This window comes from Primulina huaijiensis, chromosome 11, assembly GCF_012295235.1.
Source record: "Primulina huaijiensis isolate GDHJ02 chromosome 11, ASM1229523v2, whole genome shotgun sequence".
In the NCBI taxonomy this organism is placed as follows: domain Eukaryota; kingdom Viridiplantae; phylum Streptophyta; class Magnoliopsida; order Lamiales; family Gesneriaceae; genus Primulina; species Primulina huaijiensis.
This window is the reverse complement of record NC_133316.1, coordinates 15052639-15075814: the sequence shown is the minus strand read 5'-3', so window position 1 is coordinate 15075814 and position 23176 is coordinate 15052639. Positions and strand designations below refer to the sequence as shown.

The 23176-nt window shown below is 37.0% G+C and overlaps 1 protein-coding gene across 2 annotated transcripts in view; it reads right to left on the bottom strand.

Annotated features, from left to right (window-relative positions):
• Nucleotides 1-21329, bottom strand: part of LOC140987805 (protein CASP) — a 34430-nt gene extending 13101 nt beyond the window's left edge. Inside the window, exons 1-11 of one of the 2 annotated variants that reach the window (XM_073456467.1) lie at nucleotides 21129-21329; nucleotides 20845-20990; nucleotides 20068-20178; nucleotides 19761-19939; nucleotides 8929-9078; nucleotides 8184-8272; nucleotides 7925-8034; nucleotides 7748-7842; nucleotides 6803-6858; nucleotides 6019-6184; nucleotides 4777-4869 (exon numbers count right to left, since the gene is read on the bottom strand). In XM_073456467.1, the coding sequence (XP_073312568.1) occupies nucleotides 4777-4869; nucleotides 6019-6184; nucleotides 6803-6858; nucleotides 7748-7842; nucleotides 7925-8034; nucleotides 8184-8272; nucleotides 8929-9078; nucleotides 19761-19939; nucleotides 20068-20178; nucleotides 20845-20941 (1146 nt within the window). In that variant the 5' untranslated portion in view covers nucleotides 20942-20990; nucleotides 21129-21329. The remainder of the gene's footprint in view (nucleotides 1-4776; nucleotides 4870-6018; nucleotides 6185-6802; nucleotides 6859-7747; nucleotides 7843-7924; nucleotides 8035-8183; nucleotides 8273-8928; nucleotides 9079-19760; nucleotides 19940-20067; nucleotides 20179-20844; nucleotides 20991-21128) is intronic. The other variant, XM_073456466.1, reaches the window with a different exon arrangement.
• Between the last annotated feature and the right edge of the window lie 1847 nt (nucleotides 21330-23176).

The window sequence follows — 23176 nt, the reverse complement described above, 5'->3', positions numbered from 1 at the left end:
AAATGTATAGAGATAGATGTAAAATTATAGAGATAGATGTAATATTTTGAACAGAAATAGAATGATAGAGATGGACAAATGTATACAGATAGATGTAAAAATTATAGAGATAGATCTAATATTATAGAGATAGATGTAATATTTTGAGCAGAACTTGAATGAAAGAGACGGACAAATGTATTTAGGGATTTAAAAACCTAGCCCAATTTATTTTAAATTATTTTCCTTTTAGTCCTTAGAAATTTTAATTTTTTTTAATTAACCCCTAAAACTTTTAAATATTTGCAATTTTGCCCAAACCTATCCACGTCGTATCCATGACGTGTCCTCGCCGTGTCCGGCTGGTCAACCCTAAACAAAGTCAACGACACGGATTTTGACGTATCCGACAAGCGTATCCACGTGTCGTATCCGTATCCGTGTCGTATCCGTATCCGATACTTCAAAAAAAAAAATTTTAAGGTATCCGTGCTACATAGCCACCGCCGCAACGGCTATAACAGGTACAATCGCTCTTACCCAAACTACCACCCTAAGGTCGCCTAGGCCGGCCGACTAGCACATTTTCGGTACAGTCGTCCGGCTCCTAGCGCCTTGGCACCGCCTAGAACAAATTTTAGAACACTGCGTTTGAGGTATAAAAAAAGCTCTCAACTCCGTTCTGATTCTCACTGTCAGACTTCTCTCAGCCCTTCATAGTGGAAATGTGGAATGTGATGATGCTTCTGATTATGGGTGTTGGAGCGATTTTACAACAACTCGGAAGCTTTTATAGCCAAGCCAGTCTTTGGCTCAACGTCACCAGAAGTTTCCTGCATATGAAAGACAGCTCATTGGGTAGACTAAAGTTGTTCGATTGCCAAAATATTTTTTGGGGACAGTCATTTGTGGTCCACACCGATCACTACAGCTTGAAATACCTACTGCAACAACGCCTCACAACCGCTACCCAACAACGCTGGGTCACCAAGTTACTTGGTTTTGATTTTCGTGTCGAGTATAAAGAAGGTTGCGCGAAGATCGTCGTTGATGCGCTGTCACGCGGGGAGGATGAAGTGGGACAGTGGGAAGTTATCTCTATGCCTCATTGGATTTTTTATCAGAAATCCAGAAGGAATACTCCATGACCAAGGAGTTACAACTTTGCGACTGTACTTTTCAGGGTCCATGGGAACACAATGGTGGTGTCCTGTCGTACAAATTCTATATTACCCACAATCGCCTTTTATCGACAAGATCATCGGAGCTATTCATGATAGCTTTCATGAAACATTGTCAAAAGACGCTGTACCGAATTGCTATGGATTTATTCTGAAATTGCATGCGGCAACACGTTCTGGAATTCGACTTCTTTGATTTGCCAAGGTAATAAGGTGGAGCGGCTAGGCCCTGCGGGGTTACTCCAGCCCCTGCCTATTCCCCAACAGATTTGGTCCCATATTTTGGTGTATTTTTTCGAAGGACTTCCCTCCCCTCATGGAAGGGACAATTAACCAAGCATCAACGGTGGACGACCGGGAAAATGAACTATTGCCCAAACACCAGCACTAAGAGGTTGTGGATGAAAACTCAAGGGTTAAAGGGACAGGTGACTCCGATTTCCATTTGTTAAAAGGATCGCAATGGATGCGGGGGAAGTACTGTCTTGTGTGATTATGATGAATTAGTTAACGGATCTTTTAGGAAGGCAGGATATCAGTTTTTAGAATGAGTTCAGGGATGGAATTTCGAAGAGAATGAGAACCCATGGGCTGATTACAGTTTTGAAGGCTAAGAAAATGAGTCCTGGCGGTGAGAAGTGCTTGAGGAGCTTTGCTACCTTAGCCAAAGGGAGATCGGAATGTTCGAAGGGCTTGGAGTTGACGAATCAAATGAAGACATGCGGGATGAGATCCTATAGATTTGTGCATAATGTTTTCATTGATGGGTTTGTTGAAGAGAAAAGGTTGGATAATAGGAAGAAGTTGTTTGATGAAATGCAGAAGAGAAACGAAGGGCTCCTTTTGCATTCACTGGAAAGGAAGAATAAGCTACTTACTGTTGTGCTTTTCGGTACACTGCAGAATGAAGGTTATGGAGTTATGCACTTGACTCGTAGTTCAAATTTTTTTGCAAGAACTGAAAAATAGGGCTCTTGATTTGATTCAAAATTGCAAACATTTTTCAAAGCAGCCAACACTTCTACTGTAACTAAGTGTGGGCTGAAGGGGACCCTCTTGATTTCATATGTGTTGTGACCTTGATTTTGAGTTAGTTGGGTTTGATGTTGGTTGGAAGGATGTTGAATTCACTGAAGACCTAGTTTCAAGTCACAGCCTTGTCCTCAAGGCTGATTTTCAAGAGGACGGTAAAGTTACGGAAAATAAAATTGGCCAAAGTCATTGTTTAGTAATGAAGATAATTATAGAAGGAATAGCTTGTAAAGGGGAAAGGGGGAGAGGTTGAGTTGAGCATCATACTATTCTTGCATTGAGTTTTGTAACTAGCTTAGGCAAGGGAAATACTAGCAATTGCTAGGGGTTTATGTGTAAAAGGCCCTTCACATATTTCATTTTAATTTAATCAACATCACATCAGCTAGATTAATGTAACTTTGTGCCCAAAGGATCAGCTTTCTAAAAGATACTAACCATATCAAGAAAGAATCAAACAAAAATAACTGAAAAAATCTTCATCCATTTTGATATTGTTTTGCATACCATTTTTGTCTAGGAAGAAAGTTTTTGAAAAATATTCTGGTCACCGATCACCTTGTTTTTTGTGTCAATGTAAGTTCTATATATAGTTAAGATTGTGATTTCACGACAAGATTTAGTGTCCAGTTCATAAATCTCAAATACTTGACAAGTGCCATAAATTTGCTGTAAATCCTTCTAGTTGATGGACCAAATTTTGGAGAATCGCTTGTAGCAGCAAAGTCTATCGTACCAATCAAATTTCAACAAGGCCGGTGAACCATCCCTAATAGATGTTGTGAGGTTTATTCCTATTAATGAATGATTATACGAATGGATTAATCACGTGAATCAAAAGCAAATCAATTATTCCCAAAAACCTTGAATAAAAAATTTTAAAATCCCCTTGTGTTTTGATACAGATTTCCAAGTAACGTGAACAATGATCCTATAACGATTTGGGCTTAAGGGTGATAGTGGGTTTGTCCAATCTAGGGTTTCTAGAAAGATTCGTGTATGAGGATAAAAAGGGGGGAGCTAATAGTTTAGGTAGAGTATAATTATTTTGTTAAGAGTGGTATCTAGCTTTGCTAGGGAAAGAGTACAAAAAATATTTTGTTGGGATATTCTTCCATCTCTTAGGGCCATTTCCTTCAAAACCTTTCTTTTAAAGGTTTGGTCATTACTTTCGTAAGGAACCCTCATTATTACTTCGAATAAAAATCTTCTTCTTGAGTTCTACATCTCGTATACATTTTTACTACTGTTTCTTTGGATTCGAAACAATTGGTCCGACCTGCCGGATCCGAAGATGGGAAAGGAGACATGGCAACAACCAAAAGTGCGGCGAAGATTGAGTCAATGGAGAATACGTTGACATTGATCATCATTGCTACAAATGAAACCCTTGGTGGAGAGAATCATCCAAGGGGACTTTGGGGTACCTTCAGGGAACATGGGTATGGAGACCTGCAACACGAGGGGAGAATTCCTGCATCAGGGGTGGAGGAGAATGTGTAAAACAAGCTGTTGAGGATGATGTGAAAGGAAAATTGGCAAGGAAGACTGTGTTTTGAGGAGGACAATCCTATTGGATGGCTATCAAAGGCTAAGCAATATTTTGAGATTCAAGACTCCCCACAAACCAATAAAGTTCCAATAGTTGTCATATGTAAGGAACGAGGGGCTATTCATTGGTGTCGATGGGTGAAGAAACGAATACCTGATATCACGTAAGAAAGATTTACCCAAGAGCTCATAAGATGATATGGTGGAAGGAAAGCATTAAATCCTTATGAATTGTTGGCATTTCTCGAGCAAGGGCATTAAGAGTTTAGGCTCGAGCTCGGCTCGTCTAGGACACAACGCGATGAAGGGAAATAGGAACGATAGCAGCGCCCAACACTTCTCAGGGAGGGGGAGGAAGTACGGCCTGTGGAGGGAATAGCAGCCCTAACATTAATGTCCCGCTAAATCTTCACATATTACAATTTTGGAGGAGGATGAAGATGTGCCAACTGATATTGAGCAAGAGCAACATGCGCTAGGGAAGGAGCAAATCAGGAGTTAATTTCCAACTTCCTAGCCCTGAGGACAAGGCTAATTTTGAAAGAGAAGTATTGTTATGGTTTGGGCTTAGGGGTGACTGTGGGCTTGACCAATCTAGGTTTCTAGAAGGATTCGTGTAGGCTTGTAAAACGGGGGTAGCTAATAGTTTAAGTAGAGTAGAAATTTTTTGTTAAGAGTGGTGTCTAGCTTTGCAAGTTGGGGCCATTTCCTTTTAAAGGTTTGGTCATTACTTTTTAAGGAACCCTTAATGTTATTTTGAATAAAAAATCTTCTTGTTTCGTTCTACATCTAGTATAAATTGTTACTATCGATTCTTTGGGTTCATAACACATCCTATAGAACCAGTATCATTTCATCTGAAAAATGTCCATAAAATTCTGAAAGTTTGTGTTTAGGATCCTGTATAAAGTTTGAGTTTTTAGATTTCCAAGTGCACAATAAGATAAAATACTTGCCTCAACCAATTATGTTCTCAAGCCTGCATATATGTACTCTCACTTCACTCGGCCCAAATAAGAAAAATGTGCATCACCTGTAAAATCTTTACTTTCTTCCGCAAATCATTGACTAATTTTTCTGTTGGCCTTGCCTGGATCTCTTTCTTCATCTCCTCTAACTCAAGATCCTAGGAGTTTACAAGCCAAAAGTAAGATGAAAATAAAGCTGCAACAAATTAACAATCAAGCTAAGTACTAGTAATAGAAGGAAAATTATACCAGATACCAAGTTAAAGTAGAGAATAACAAATATTTTAAATGGAGATGTTATGCTCTGAGAAAGGAAAGATGAAAATTCGACAGCTAATAGCAGTGTAGTGGAGATTGTGAAAAACTGAAGTGGAACAAACATATAGAAAATAAAAATGTTGTAAATGATGGGGCGGCCAGTGACCGCCTACCGCCTCAGCCGCCTAGGTAGGCGGTTGAATTTTTTTAGCAATTTTTTATAGGTAATTATAAATAATCATCATTTTTCTTGTCATATATTTAATTAAATAATGTTTATGCATAAAAAATTCTTCACACAATATAATACAATCTAAATAAAGTGTAAATAAATATATAAATGCAAACTAACAAGATAAATAAGGTGGTGGCTGATGGCGGCGGCGCCTGGAGGCTGTTTGAGGCAGGTGAAACCAAAAATAAATACAAAAGAGAGTGAGACGTCTTTTTATTATAACTAAAGTTTTTTAAATTGATTGACTTTGATTTTTAAAATTATTTGTCGTTGACAGTTGACTAGAATTTTAAAATCATTAACCGCCTCCATCACTTTCTCCGCATGCTCGCCCGCCGGATAGCCTCAGACCGCCTATAGAAGCTTTCAAGCAATTTTAACTGATTGTAACAGGTATTCAAATTGCAATTACAAATCTTGACTAACTCACTCAAAATAGTTCAAATGACCTTAAAGAAACTTCACAATCTTCATTTGTCTCTGAATAAAATGTCATTTAAAAAGTTCCAGAGGAAAACAAGAAACCAAAAACTTTTGGCTTTTAGGTTTGGTCTGTTGAAGGACTTCTATGTTTTTCTGGGTTCAGAAATATGAACCGTAAGCCATTATCTCTGTATGAAGAGATTCTACATGGTATATATCATGGATAGCACTGCCTAGGACACTCGCAATAAGAACTTCATTGAATAAATGAGAATAATTACCTTTTCGTTGATCAAAGCCTTCAACTTCTTAAGCTCATGGTATATATCATGGATAGCACTGCCTAGGACACTCGCAATAAGAATTTCATTGAATAAATAAGAATAATTACCTTTTCATTGATCAAAGCCTTCAACTTCTTAAGCTCATTCAAATGAACATCACGCTCATTCGATAGTGTGGTCTCTAGATTGTGAAGTTCCATATTCAAGTCAGAAATGATCTTTTCCTTCGCACTTAGAGAATTCTCAAGCATAGCATTTGTATCCAACTTATCACTGCAGAAATAAAAAGAAGAACTATAAATCAAACACAAGTAAAAATCAGCAGCTTTTTGTCTTAATCAGAAGAGAAATAGACATTTAGTACACAGCCCTTACTCCATATTGATTCATATGTTTCCTTTTAGCCTTATTTTAGATTATATCTAACCATATACGCTTTTTTCCCTTGGTCATTCAACATAATACTATGACTTCACCTTCTGCCATATCCCTTCTCAAGTTTCTGGTGTGGGTTAATATTTTCCAGAGAACTAAAAGGAAATTTAGATGTTCTAGAAAAGATGTGAATATACAAGTTATCATATCTGCCAGTTTAGCAGTCAAAATTGATTATAACTAGCATGCGCCGAACTTAACCTAATCAAACATATTTTTTGAAATAAAACATTATGCATGTTTAAAATTTTACTCAACAGTTGAGTTCAAGTACCATCTATGTACATTTATATGCAGCAGTAATAACTATACCAATTGCCAGCTTAATGAACTGTTCCACCAGCAAAAACAGGTACTTAAGATACAATATATTTGCAGAATGCATACTAGCAGTTATGGAGAAAGAAAAGAAAGAAAAAAGAATTCAATGCTAATACTCTATTTGCTGCTCTATACCTTTTTTCTTGTCCACTCTCTTGGTTAGCTGTGTGTAACTGCGACTGTAAGAGACCCTGGTCAGAAAATGCCAACACAATTATCAACTGATGACATTACATTTAACGTGAAGAATTCAAATCAAGCTTTTATGAAAAGTTGAAGCGGAAAGCGGTAAATATCACACATGAGAGAAAATTTAGCTTGTATCTAATTTAACAATGCGAGCTTGTGTAAATCATCATTATGAAAATATACAAAAAACAGGGGAGTCAAATTTGGAGGTAGAAGGTAGTCATGATGCAAAAAAACAGGGAGAAGTCTCACTGAAATATAATTAACCCCTGAATGCATAACTGGTTAAAATAAACTCGACCAAGCTATGAGACTGGCTAGCAGCATTTCTCTTACATGACTCTAATCAAAGATAATCTCCAAAGTAAAAACACAGAAACTCCTAGGCTTTGTTTTTTTATCTATTTTAAAATCATTTTCCTGTTTTTAAGAAGAAAAACAACAGTACCATCTCATTTCTTGAAAACCCACTTTTACATCTCCCAGTATTATGAGTACTTTTAATGTATCCTTAACTGTATAAATAACCAATCAAATATTAAAAGATCAATCACCTAACAAAATTTATACAATTAAACTGCTACAGTAAATTTTCTTTTTTGAAAAAACATAATCGAATACATAAAATGATAAAATATAGAAATGTAGCCCAAGCCTAGAGGTTTCTATTTTTATCCACCAACTACGGAAAAATGTGATTTCTAGTGAAACCGCCCAAATGCTTAGAAGCTTCACTAACCACTGGTTTAAACAACTAGAAACGTATCCTGAGAAATTCTCTCTTTCCCTTGTCAATGTGCTAGAAAAAATGACATTAAATAAAGTTCAAGCAAAAATAAGCAACAGTCGTAGCAAATAAGTACGAGCATTAAGCAGGACATGCCATCGCACCTTCTCCCTTTCAAGACTTAGAAGACGGGTTTGAGCATGCTCTATTTCATCCATTAAAAGATTTACTTCTGATTGCTTTCCTGCTCTCTCCTCCTCTGAGATAGCATTACACGAGTAACATTTATAAAAAGAATACATGACAAATTCACGATCGGCTAACATGTAAAGGGGATGGACCTGATTGGGCACGAAGCTCAAATAACTGACTCTGAGCAAATTCATGCAGTTTCCGCATCGTAGAAACACTTTCCTGAGCTTGGCGTAATTGATCTTGTAACATTCGCTCCCTGCACCAATATAAGGGCGTGCAATGTCATTTTCGTGATTAGACCATAAAATGAAGTCTACAATTTTCTTTCCCTCAAGGAACTAACACCTTGTTAATAGAAAATTATTGGTAACATTATGTCCTCATTGTCAACAGTGAATACATCACCTTTCTTTAAGAACCTCCATGGTTTTCTGATTCTCTTCCGCCAAGTTCCGCTGCTTAATCTCGACAATTTCTTTCACTTTTTCCTCCATCTAAAACAATAACATGCAGTGTTGGTCAAAGCAGCATTCGCATAAACATGACAATTTACATTGTCTGCATTCAATTGCTAATTGCATGACGTCGAACAAACATCCAATGCTTAAGCATGTCAATAGTACACGATAAATACTACAGAAACAAGCAGAGTTTGCCATGCATTAGGCCCAAACAGGAGAAGACTGCAAAAGCAGCCCATAAGTTTGAAATTATCTCATTAATTGTAGGGAGGAAACACGTAAATAAATTAAATGAATAGATAAATAAATTATCCATGCCCCACAGTTTTAACATTTCTCAAACTATCACAACATTTGTTTTATTCCATAATATTGCTTACATATCTTAGTCCAGTCAGTTTTAAGGCTTTTTTTCCCCTCATTTTGGCCCCACCCAAGAGGTCATATATCAGTCTACTTGTCGGACCAGAGTTATCAAAGACCGGTTTGAGATTTCTATAGAAAAGCAAGCACAAAAAATGTTTTCCACTCAGTTCTTACCCAACAAACCAAAGCCTATCCCCCAAGGAAGGACGTACATTGAACATAATCATTATTAGTGAGTCCATTTTCAATGTCTCGTGTCACGCTCATGCATGACAATAAAATATAGCAATTGATACCAGCAAAAGTCAACATATACTGATCACCTGTTGTTCTAATTGGCGGGTGCGCTCTTCGAGTTTTCTTATTGTAGCTTGTTGATTTTTCAGATGAGTTGCCTCGGTGCGGAATTCCTCAAGCTCAACTTTCATCTTTTTGTTTGCTGACTCCACTTCAAACATTATGGCATCCTTCTCCTGCTCAATTAAAGCAAAGAGATGAACTACAATAAAACCATGCACAAAATGTTGATAACCTTCCATCGCCCAAGTGAGTAACACTGAGAAAGGGTAAATTGTCATGAGCAATCAGTATTACTAAATTTAAATAAACAAGGTATTGCAGTGCCATTACCCAACAATCATCATCGGTAAAAAGACACTGTTAGGATCATGTATCTCTTTGATAACACTTGGTGAATTCATTCACTGACATACATTTCATCTTAGAAAGAAATTAAGTGTGAATACAACAAAATAGAGAAACAAGAAATGATAATTCCAAGCAATTGTGGCTGTTTTTTGCATAAACTAAAAGTCAAATAAAACAATAAAAAAAAATATGAACACAATATTGTCTGAATATATTCACGATCACTATGTTTTTGCTTAGCAACAATTTATAACAGAACAAAAAATACATTGTTATGTCACTACTATTTTATCCACGTTGAAATATAATTTTAGTAAACTCAATGAATTTCGAATAATTCAGAATGATCAAAATCCCAACCGCAGCCCACTACGACATAGAAATCCTTACTTTCCATCCCTCTGTTATGAGCTTGTGAGATAAATCTAGTTATAGGACGATGGATAGATCGATCGTTGAGCTCCGAGATAGGTTTGAGAATTTTTCTGCCCCTTTTACCTATCTTCGAATAATCTTTAAGGGCTCGTTCCTTGATAGAACCCCTCGATCTCTTTAGTGCAGTAATTATTTGGAATTCAAGATATCATTTTATTCATTAGTATAGTAGTTTAAATACAAAAAAAATAGTCATCGCTTATTTAAGAAGGGCGTGGCTTAATGCATTCTTACATCCTGATATTATGTCATTTATGGAAAAAATGGAAAGTAACTAAAGATCGTATCAATCCTTGCAGATATCCCTACTGTTTATTCTTGAATCTTCCGTGGCTGAATGGTTGGTAAATTATGTCATTGGGCTTTGCATCTTGATCCGTTTGCATACTGGGCTAGTTTGATGTGTTTGGATCCATGACATTTGTCCCCTTCTGGAGATCGTGGTTGACCTCAAGCACGAAGGAGGGAAACTGAACAGTGAACGTCTCTTTATCTTCCCATGAAACTTCCGCAAAAGGGTGGCAATCCCAGTGGACTAAAATTTCAGTTCTGCCTTGTTGTATAGTGCGTCCAAGATGGTCCTGGGTGAAAGTTGTGACTCGGTTGTTGGGGCTGGTGGTAGGACTGGGTTGGAGAATGGTCCGCTCTTGAATTTCTATAACTTGGAGACGTAGAAAACTGGGTGGATTTTGGAATCTGCAAGTAGCTGTAGCTGATATGCTACCTGTTCCACCTTTTCTAATACTTTAAACGGCCCAAAGTAGCGAGGAGACAGTTTGGTATTGCTACGAGGTGCGGTGCTCTGCTAGCGATATGTTGGAAGCTTTCGGAGTACATAGTCCCCTATCTCAAAGGTGACGTCTTGATGTTTGGCATCATAATTCAGTTTCATGACATTGTGTGCTTGTAAAAGGCGATCACGGAGTTGGTGTAGAAGCTGGTCACTTTGTTGCAACGCATGATCGGCCTCTGCAGTGCGTGCTTGGCCTGGGATTTAGGACAAGAGACTAAGGATTTGCAACCATAAACTACTTCGAAAGGGGTAGCCCTGAGAGTCGTGTGAAAACTAGTGTTATAGCAGAATTCAGACCGTGCTAGCCACTCAAACCATTTATGTGGATAATCCCATGTAAAGCAGCGCAAGTACATTTCCAATGCGATTTACCACCTCAGTTTGACCGTCGGATTGAGGGTGATAGACTGAGCTAAAGCACAATTTTGTTCCACTCAACTTGAAGAGTTCCTGCCAAAAAGCATTTGTGAAAGTTGCATCCATATCGCTTACGATTGTCTCCGGTAATCCGTGGAGTTTAAAAATGTTTTCAAAAAAAAATGTTGGCCACTAAAAATGCTGTATTAGGATGGGTGAGTCGTAGAAAGTGAGCATATTTTGAAAAACGATCAATGACCACCAAAATGACATTCTTCTCTTGCAAGCATGGCAGTCCTTCTATGAAATCCATCGAGATATCTGCCCAAATGTAATGAGGAGTTGGAAAGGGCTGTAGGAGTCCTACAGGCTTCAAAGCTTAAGTTTTGTTGCGCTGGCAAGTAGAACAATTAGAGACGAAATCCTGAACATGTCGCTTCATGCCTGGCCAATAGAAATCACGGCCTCTCATGGAAACTCTCATTTATCATGGCCACAATGGGTGCTGTTAGAGTTGTGTGAGGGGGAAGGTAAATCTTGGACTTGAACCTTAAGATGCCATCCTGGAATTCCCATGGTCCTAGCACATCACCACGCATAAGTTCATGGACTATGTGCTGAACTTCAAGATTGGTGGACTGTGTTTCTCGAACTGCAGCCACAAAGTCCCAGTGAGGTTTTGAAATGGCCATCAAGCAACCTTCATCGTCATTTGGACGCGAGAGAGCTTCAGCTACTATATTGGATTTGTCTGCGCGATACTTTACCTTAAAATCATACCCCATTAATTTACTTATCCAATGTTGTTGTGCTGAAGTTGAAATGCGTTGCTCCAACAAGAATTTTATGCATAATGATTTGTGCAGACTATAAAAGAGCTTCCCCAAAAATAAGACCGCCAATGTCGTACCGCCTTGGTGAGTCCAATCAACTCCTTTTCATATACTGGTAGTTTGTTGTGACGTTGGGCAAGGGAGCTACTGAAAAATGCGATGGGCTGGCCTTGTTGTTGCAGGACAGCTCCAAGCCTAGATTATGATGCATCACACTCCACTATAAAAGTGACAGAGAAGTCAGGAAGGGCCAGCACAGGGGTTGATGCTAGTGCCTTCTTCAGAGTGTTAAAGGCACGTAAGCTGTCTCCGGACCATGAGAAGCCCTGTTTCTTCAGCATGTTGGTTAATGGGCAGCAATACCAACTTTCGATAGTAGCCCGCTAACTCAAGGAAGCCTCTGAGTGCTCGAACAGTCATGGGTTGAGGCCATTGGATAATGGCTGATATTTTTCCTTTATCCACGCTCACCCCGACTTTGGAAACCACATGCGCCAAAAAAGAAACTTGTTTTTGAGAAACGAGCACTTATATTTGTTCAAGAATAAGTGTCGTTGTTTCAGAATGGCATACACTTCCTGAAGGTGATGTGAATGATCGCTTCACGTTGTGCTATAAATCAAAATATCATCAAAGAAGACTAGCACATACTTTTCAAAAAACGGGCTAAAAATGGCGTTCATGAGGGCCTGAAATGTGGAGAGGGCGTTGGTAAGGCCAAATGGCATGACCATGAACTCGAAATGGCCATGATGGGTGCGGAATGCAGTCATCTCGATACTCGCCGTATCCATTAGAATATGATGATATCCGGAACGGAGGTCCAGCTTGGTAAAGTACTTGGTGTCATGAATTTATTCTAATAATTCATCCATAACTAAAATGGGAAATTTGTCTTTCACTTTCTTTGCATTCAACGATCGACAATCAACGCATAAACACCATGATTCATAGGATTTCTAAACCAGCAAAACCAGCGAAGAAAAATGAGATGAACTGGATCGAATGATTCACTTTTCCAGCATGTCGGCACATTGTTTGTCTATTTCATCCTTTAGTGCATGGGATACCGATAGGATCTGTCACTTGCACGAGTATAATTTTGCGGCTGAATCCCCGAGGTGAAGGTAGTCTTCGCGATTCCTCAAATAAGCTGTTATATTCCTCTAAAATATATTGTAATTGGGAATGAAATGTCCCTCCGAGAGTTTGGTTGAAAGGTTTCTGGTTGTGGATGTAAGAGTGGGTTCTCCTTTCCATGTAACATGTTCTCCCTCACAAAGAATTCCATCTTCATTCTATCGAAGTCCCATGTGATACTTCCGAGAGTTCGAAACCAATTGACACCCATGACAGCATCAATTCTCTCAGTGTTAGGACAAAAAGAAGTCAACGAGGAATAGGTGTTCTTCCAACTGAATAGGTACCGCCACATATGCATGTGCACACACAGTTGCTTGCCATTTGCCACCTTCACTGTCAGATTTCCCTTCTGTGTAATTTCTAGCCCCAATCTCGGCATCAAGGAAGCAATGGGTGCAGCAAAATAACAAGAACGAGAAGGGTTGATGATTGGATACGTCCTTTTACTTGCATGGTTTGGAACTATGGAACTCCATAAATTGCATTAATAAAGATGCTCAGCGTGTTTGATTCTTCTGGTTCGCCCTCATCATAAGTAGTGTTGGCATCGATCATTTCCAGACGGAATAACCTCTTGCATCGATGCCTTGGGACCAAGAGTTCGTCACAATTAAAACACAACTCTCTGGTGTGTCGCTCCTCCATCTCGGATCTGCTCAATTGCTAAATGAACGATGGGCGAGTTGTGGAGTTGGGTCGCTTAGTGGAAAGTGTAAATTCAGATCGCCTTGCTCCTGGGCGCCTATCAAATAATCGGGTCAAGCCCATTGCTGTTGTCAAATCTTTGGGCAGATGAATTTACACCTCAATTGAAATGTGCTCCTGTAGCCCGTTAATGAAAATTTTAACCTATTGCTCGCTGTTGAGAGAAGAGGCTCGGGCAGATAATTATTCAAATCGTCGTATGTATTCCAAGACCAAGCGATTCAGGTATAATTTGGATAAGTCACCCAATTTGTTTGAGCGTATTGGAGGCCCAAATCTCAAGTGACAGTATTCTTTGAAGACTTCCTCTGATGTATGTTGATGGCAGAAGAAATGCTCACATCGGGCTAATCCAACTGAGAGGATAAGATAAGCCATCAAATTGGGGAAAATCTATCTTGGAATATTTGGGCATGAATAGGCGCATTCCTCCGTTGTCCTTAGATGAGCGGGATTCATGGGAATGTGACCTCGATGATCCATTATTTTCCTTCTTGTTCCTGCGGCTCATAGATGCTTGGGAGGCGGCCAGTTCTTCAAGTCGTTGCTCCAGATTCGGTTGTCGACGATCTTGTTCTTCAATATTGGCCTTGAACAAATCGGCAAGGCTCATCAGTTGTTGTTGGAGTGCCTGTAAATCTCCCATAACGCCTGTCTATAATACCAACTTGTTATGAGCTTGTGAGATGGATCTTTTTTTTTTTTTGATAAGAAACAAATTTTATTAATTTAGGAATTAGTTACATCATATGTGCGGATGAGTAATCCGCTACAATCTTACAATACAGTTTTAGAATAAACCCGTTTAATCGCAACAAAACACAAAACTCAAGACCATACTAATTTCCAATCCCTACACATATCGGAGACACTTAGATGATAATATTGAAGAATATTGACAGTCCAAGTGGCGACCCTCAATTTAACTCTCTCCCACACTTGATCAGTTGACTCCGAAACATCTTCAAATAACCTCTTGTTCCTTTCCAACCAAATTGTCCACAATATGCCATGAATGATAATAAACCAAAACTCTCTGAATTTTCTCTCAAACGGATACCACGAGTTGTCATGAAATAAATCTTTTGCTTGTCTTGGCACAGCCCATTGAAATTCCAGCTCTGTTAGCACTTTATTCCAAATACCTGCTGCGAATGAACAATGTAACAGTATCTGATCTTGACTTTCTTCATGTTTTCGACATAGGCAACACCACTGTGGTCGTAAAGCACAGTTCTTCCACCTTCTCTGCACGTAATCACATGTCGGTAACTTTCCCAAGGTAACGATCCATGAAAAAATCCTGATCTTCTGTGGGACAGGAACTTTCCAAATGCTTTTGTGAAAATTAAAAAATGTAGAGCAAGAGTTTTGAAAGAAAGAATCGTAAAAAGATTTCACCGAGAAAATTCCCGAAGCGTCCCCCAACCACACTCTAATGTCATTAGCCCCTTCCTGCAATTTGACTCTATCTAAAACTGTCAACAGATTTGTAAACTCAAGAAGCTCACCCTCTGTAAAAGCTCTTCGAAATCTCACATCCCAAATAAAAGTTGAACTACCCCCAAGAATGACGATTTGTACGAAATGACTAATTGGTTTGTTAACAAGACTGGAAATTCGAAACAAAGATGGAAAACGTAATTTAAACGATAACTCACCCTCCCAAACATCCTCCCAGAATCGAATTAAATTACCTCGTTTTGGCACCCCCTAACATCGTTTATTTATGAAGGGCGTGGCTTAATGCATTCTTAAATCCTGAAATAATGCCATTTATGGCAAAAATGGAAAGTAACTTAAGATTGAATCAATCTTTGCAGATTTCCCTACTCTTTGTTCTAGAATCTTCCATGGCTGAATCGTTGTTAAATTATGTACCCGGGCTTTGCATCTTGATCCGTTTGCGTACTGGGGTGGTTTGGATCCATAATACCCTCCCTCTCTCATGTTTTTGTCACATCCCCTTTCACTCTTACACTGCTTCATCAACTTATTGCTCCCATTTGATCTCATTATTGTCTTGCTTCGTTTACTTTAAGATGTATTTGGTTGTGAACACATGTGAATAAAAAATGTTGAATTTGAATGGAGTTTCTGAAATACAACAATAAGGGGTCAGGGCAGCGCATATCTCGAGTACCAAACTAGTAAAAGGTACTGACAGAAGAGGGAAAACTGAGATGTAATCTTATTAGTATGTTGGTTTGCCATAAAAAATATCAGCATTCTTTCAATTTAATTTTCGACTAGGGCATGTCAGATGACATGTCAGATGAAAATTCAAGTATTACAAGTCTTGAACACTGCACTTTGCTGATTTGTGGTGTATCCATGCACTGCATGGAGGAAGAGATTTCTAATCAAGAAAGAGCTTGCTTGTACCTTCTAATCCTTGCTTGGCATATATGAGCCACATGCTAAACAACTGGTATTAAAAGTAAGTTTAATTCAAGAAGCAGACACAATTTTCTTGATTTTTTGTACATAATTACATATATACATATACACATATAGACTCACACATACACAAACTCACGCATGCATTCTAAGGTGGAACAAGTAGTTTCAAATAGAAAAAGTTCGTGGTTGCAACTTCACTAAATCCTTAATTTGGAGATACATAGACCGAAGAAACACGACTAAGAGTAAGTTTTGTGTGTGTCAGAATTTCAGAATGTATATAAATAGACAGCCATCATATTCCAGTGCAATATATAATGTTGCATCCAGTATTCCACTGCTATGGAAGTGTTGGAACTTGGAACATACGATATCATATTCAGTGAAGAAGAAATAGGAATGTTTTTAGTATATGGAAACAATAATATTCTATTCCTTCAGTCAAGAAATTAGGATTACTTAGTTAATTTAATTGGATGTCTATTTTATAAATTTACGCAGCAGTTGTACCAATTTTTATGGAAAACGTAGAGAAAATATGTGTTCTTTATTCTCAAATCTAAGTTGTTCTATTTCTCTCAACATTCAGAATAGTTGATAGGATGGTGTATCAGTAGAATTTGATTTTTGACCGATTTAGTTTCCTAGAATCATTTCTTGTCAGTTTGTAGTTTCCTAGAATAGTTATCTTGTATCATTATATAATTTACATTGTACTCTTACTTTTCGATAGAATAAAATTAACTCTTCCATTCGTATATTCTCTAATATGGCATCATCGACACGCTGATCCTCTTAGAGCAAAAGCCCTAGCCTTCCAAACCTTAATACGACAGTGTGGCCCGTAACCCAACCCTTATTACATCCACGTGCGCTCAAATCATAGTTACAGCCGCCCAAAGATCAGCATCTATCCCACATGTCTGAAGCTGTTTCTGAGCAATCCATGAATATGCTAAAGGCCACTACATCCCAGCCACCCACATTGGAATCTCACTCCATTCATATTACCACCATAAAATCAAATGGAGAAAATTTTCTGTGTTGGTTCTAATATGAGCGAATGTATATTCGTGGAAGGGGAAAATCGGTTATTTGACAGGTGAAAAACAGGAGCCCGGGATCGAGGATCCAACCTACCCGACATGGGATGCCAAAAATTCTATGGTAATGTGGTTGGTGAATTCTATGAAGAAAGATATAAGCTCCAATTGTGGTACCACACGGCTAAGGAGCTTTGGTGAATGTTAATCAAATGTATTCTGATTTGCGTAATCAATATCAGGTATATGAATTGAGCGTTGAAATAAACCACAATATACAGTGGAGAACTGCTGGAAGATTCATGGTAACCAAGAAAACTGGAAAGGATCGTGTGAGGGCAGATTCAATCGTCCACCTGCTGCTGCCCATGAAGCTGAAACTGTTCCCTTTAACAAAGAGCAGGTGGATCACCTTCTAAAGCTACTAAAATCCAACTCAGGACTTTCGGGTACTCCTAATACTTCCCTTGCGCAAACAGGTAGGACTAAAGTCACTAAACAACCCTTACATGTCATTTTTTGACCCCTTGGATTATTGATTCAGGCTCCCAATCATATGACAAGTTTTCCTCATTTTTTTAGTACTTACACCCCTTGCTATGGTTATGAAAAAATCCGTACAGCAGATGTCCATAATATCCGATAGCCGGTAAAGGTTCGGTTATGTATCTAACACTTTCTCTCATAAATATATTCTTCATATCCCTAAACTTGCATGTAACCTTCTATCAGTTTGGAAATTATCTAAAGGTTATAAATGTAGCGCCACTTCTTTGAATCTCACTGTATTTTCCAGGAACAGAGCTCAGGGAAGACGATTGCAAGTGCTAAACTGATAGATGACCTTTATTAATCTGAAGATTCAGAATATAAAATTAAAGACAACAAAGGTCTTAGTATTACTAGTTTGATCTCTGTTAAGGATCAGATTATGCTTTAGCAATGGATTGTTCTAAGTTTTGTTGTGAAAACTGCATTTATCAAAAAGTCACATAACTGTTTATCCCTCAAAACCTTATCAGCTTCAAGACTTTTTTAGTGATGTTTGGGGTCCCTCAAAAATCAATACGTTGTCCGGTAAAAGATGGTTGGTGACTTTTATTGATGATCATATCCATATAAATGGATTTATTTAATTAGCAAAAAGTTTGAAGATGGAATTTTAATTAAAAGTTTTACTTTGATAGAAGATCGATTTCAAAGAAAAATAGGAATTCTTCATATCGATCACAAAATAAAGTACTTTAAAGAAGTCTTGGGAACTTTTTGAAAGAAAATGACATTCATTATTCATCTACTTGTGTTAATATACCTCAGCAAAAAGGTATTGTCGAGCGTAAAAATAAACACCGACTTGAAGTTGCTCGTGCAGTTATGTTTTCTGTGCATGTTCCTAAACCTATGGGGAGAAGCTATTTTAACTGCATCATATTTGATAAATAGAATGTCTACTCGTGTTTTGAACTATAATACACCCCTAAATTGACTTGAGCAATATTTTCCGAAAACACGTATAATATCATATCTGCCTCCTAGATTATTTGGATGCTATGTCCATTTATCAAGTAAAGGACACTCCAAATTAGATCCAAGGGCTGAAAAAAGTATTTTGATGGTTATGCACCAAACAAGAAAGGCTACAAGTGTTTTAATCCAAAGACTAGGAAGACTATAATAACTACGGATGTTACTTTCCTTGAACATCAACCAGACTTTCACAAAATTTCTCTCCTGGGAAGAACCAAAGAGTCAGAAATTTTTTGGGACATTATTCCCACCAATTTACTTATACAGAAACCTGTGAATCGTGATAACGAAAATGAAATTGTTATTCCTAATACCATTTTGTTGGCATTGCTAACTCTATCATATGGGGAGAAGTAGTACCTAAAATTCCTAAGGTACAAAATCTATAGTTTCATGTCTACACAAGGAGAAAGAATCATCAAAAGAGTAGATATCCCACTACTCCTTTAGCCCAAGCTCAATCTAACACCCTGGCAGTGAACCTAGAAAAAATTCAGGTACTCTAGACACTTCTTCATCAACTAGCATTCCCTGTCCTGATGAATTTTCCAAGCCTAATATCGTATCTAGTCCTAAAAACCCAATAGACAATCTTGATATTCCTATAGCTAATAGGAAAGGAAAACGCTCCTCTACCGATCATCCAATCTCCAAATATATATCTTATGGTAAGCTTTCAAAAATACATGCGGCCTTTATATCCAAAATTTCCAACTTGTTTGTACCAAGAAACATTTAGGAAGAACTCAATAAACGTGACTAGAAATCAACAATGACGGAAAAGATGCAGGCTTTGAGGAAAAAGGGGACATGGGAAATTGTAGACTCACTCAGTGATCATAAAGCACACTTTCCAATATGGAGTCTTAGAAGAGGAAGATTTTATGAGTTTACCACAAGGATTTGAAGAGGTAATCGGCTGTAACAAAGTTTGCAAGCTCGGATATTCCTTACATGGCTTAAACAATCTCGAAGAGCTTGGTTCAAAAGCTTTGCAAAAGTTGTAAAAAGCTATGGTTATTTTCAGAGCCACGTTAACTATACATTGTTCTATAAACAGTCTAATAAAACTAAAATTGCATTTTTTATTGTCTGCAGATCATAGTATCTTAACAGGAATTCGTTTGAAAATTTGGCACATTTAAAGAAAAAAAGGCACAAGGCTTTTTCATATTTGTTTCTAGGAAAGAGAAAAGTGTAATATCTCATAGTATTCACATGAATAGCTAACTATATGAAAAACAACCCTTTAAGAAAAGGCGACTGACCGCAATGGAAGTAAGAAGTGGATAAGGATCTGGGGCTTCATAAAGTTTTTGATAAATGTTAAGAAAAGCATTTTCTCCGAATTTCGCTCTCTTGGTTAGGTTATCAACCTCTTCTTGATAACCCTTAAGTAATGCACTGAACAACCCCAACTTCTCTTCATCGGAAGCCTTCTTAAAAACTGTTAGCATGAAAAAATAACATAAATAAACTGGCACTGATTTATTGAAATGTTGAAGCTTCACTTTTCACAATCATGTATCGCAGAATGATGAAAAATATCTAATTGTTGATCAGATAAATCAATACCTCTAGTGCTTTCTGCAAGCTTTCGGCGATTTTTCTGGCTGTTTTCTTGATTTTCTGCAATTCTCAGTCCTTGCTCGTCCAAGATGCTCCTTTCTTTCTCTAGATCAAAATCTGCAAGTAATAAAATTTACACATATCATTTTAAACATCAACCTTTTTCCTTTCTCAAGGTGAATGAAACATGTATGCTTCGTATCGGTATAAGCAGCATCTCCTATTAAAGAATAATTGCAATGCATCTTGCCAGGTAATAAACTCCATAAAGTTCATTATCACTTGAGTGGCAACATATATTAGTCTAGATCAATAATGGTGTAATATGATTACGTTGAAACAGGTTAGCCAAGTTGGGTTCTCAACTTATTCCTCAGAATATCGGCATGCAGATCGTCATATCCATCCATAGTTTATCTAACTTATATTTTGTTTCTTACTAAAAAGAGAACATTTCAAAATCATCTCAAAGGCAACTTCTACTGTTCTAAGGAACATCTCGATTTTAGTTCAAGCTGCAACACTATATTTGACACCTATATAGTCTTAAAAACACCAATCCGTCAAAAAATAGCAAAGGATGAAATGGGAATTGGGAGGTCAATCTTGGATATCAGAGAGCAAAAAATTACTGTAAAAATTTTCAAGTTTAATCATGAAAGAACGGGGAATCGCGGAAATCAAGAAATTTAAAAAAAAAATTAAAGCAAATCGCAGTTGGAAAAATGCAGAAACCAAGTAGATAGTAAAACTCGCGAACTAAGACAATCTACACAAAAATACCTTTCCAGAAAGTAGCGACAGCAGAAACATTGCTAGAGGAAGACAATGGAGTCGATTTTTCCCTCTCCAAACCTCCCCCTCCGACCGATCCTTCCATTGCCGATCTCGATCCGAAGCGCTCAAACTTCAAACAATTTACACTCAAACTTCAATCAAATTACAGTGATTAAATATACCAAATACTCTCGATAATTCCACTATAGAAATACAAAAAAATCAAATAAAAATCATAATTGATTTTGAAATCTATAAAAAATAAAAATTGTCAGTGATTCGTCTCTCACCTTGTGATTCACATTACCTCCAGGCTCCCAAATACTTAGTTGATTCTGGTGACCAACCTTTCCACCGCAATCCGTCAGCTTTCAACGGCGGCAGAACCCCAACCGTCGGAAATCTTCGAGTCCCTGAGTCTGTTCCCTCGATCTTTGGCAAAGCTCAGAGCAGCAACCGTAGGCAAAGTTATTTCATCGAGTAACAGGAAATTTAGGGAAATTTAATATAGGAGATTTATGGATTTTTATTGATTTTTGTACATTTTAAAAGTTTGGATGTATTCAATTAAGATTTTTACATACTTTATAGAAGTCTAATTGTATTCAAAATAAACTTTCATAAAGTTTTAAAAACTCAAGTGGTATTCAACATTGATTTTTAAAAACTCTATAAAAATCTACATGTATTCAAATTTTCAATAGACTTTTAATAACTTCATGGAATTTATTAACATACAAACATTAAAGCTTAAGGTACATTCATAAATTGTCAAAAATTGTATTTGGTTCAACCCAAAGATTTGGATGGATTTTTAAAACTTCTGACTCATACAAAAGTTATTTATTTTTCTCTCTATCGCTTCACATCACCTCTCTTCTTATCTTCTCTCCTCTCATCTATCTCTATAATTCTCTCAAATTTTCAAAATGTATCTCTATATATATTTTCATCTTTCCTTTTCAAATTTTTCAATTTTTGGCTGATTGTTCATTTAATATTTTTTATTTTAATATTGTATGAAATTTTGAATTCTAGAATTGATTTTGTGATTTTTAATTTATGATTTATACAAATTAATGTAATATTCAAAAATAATAAAAGATGATCTAAAAAATGTCGCTTAATTCTTAATAATTGAATAGCCTCGCAACAACCATGATTTTTAAAATTCTTTATAGCATTTTCAATTAATATATAAGCTATGATATTTTTATACAAAATTATATCCACAAAATGCTAAATAATATTCTTTTCACATGTATATTATCAATCTAAAAATTACAGATTAATCAACTGATATATTTTAGAAAATTTACAAACATCCATACAAACCCACATATATACACATGTAAGAATTAAATGATTTAATTTTTAAATAAGTATATTTATTTATTAATATAAATATTGAAAAACTATTTCAAACTAAATATGTTATATATGTCAATTAATTATTGGTTCAAAGAAATTAATAAAAAATAATATGTTATAATTAAGTACAAAATTTATAAAATTCTATAAAAAGAATTTTCTTTTAACCCTAACGTTTTTTGAAATCTCATAGTTTGCCATCAGACACCAGAGCAAGGGATGCCGAGATTGACTTGCAACGCTTGCAACAAGGAATTCCTCGATGATTCTGAGCAGAACCTTTACTACAAATCTGAGTGGCACCGTTACAATCTTAAACGGAAGGTGAGCCGCCGTCGATCCCTTTTCATAATCTTATTGTATGTGTTTGATTTTGCTTATATTTATGGGATTCCTACCTCCTATCACCTATTTGGATCATTGTCGTCTTCTTATCGCTTCAGGTTTACTCTTCAGTTTTCATTTGATTGTTTTCATTGTTATTCATGTTCGATTTGGCTGCGGTTCAATTCAGGTGGCATTTCGAGCTCACAGAATTTCCTGCGATTGTTCATGCTTCGAGGTAAGCACCGGAGTTCCCTTTTCCTTCTTTTCTTTACCCTATTATCTCCTAAGAGATTATGCAGATTGTAATGGTACCAGTTTTGACTTTGGTAGCAATTAATTATGTTATATAATCTTATAAAAGATCGTCATCGAATGTTCCTTAATTTGTACTCTTTGTGAAGTTAGATTTCTGTATCAAATCTTGATACATGCCGTAGCAATAGCTCTTTCCCAGCCCGCAAGTTAAACTAAACAATTTATTATTAATAAATTATTTGTGTTTGAGGTTAATTTATTTCTTTTTAGTAAATCATTTATAAAATTGTTTTTGCATGAGTTCAATTCTTAGTTTTGAATATTCTCTTTGATATAAGTATTTTATGAGTGACGTTAAACTAACAATATTATTCCTTCTTCTCCT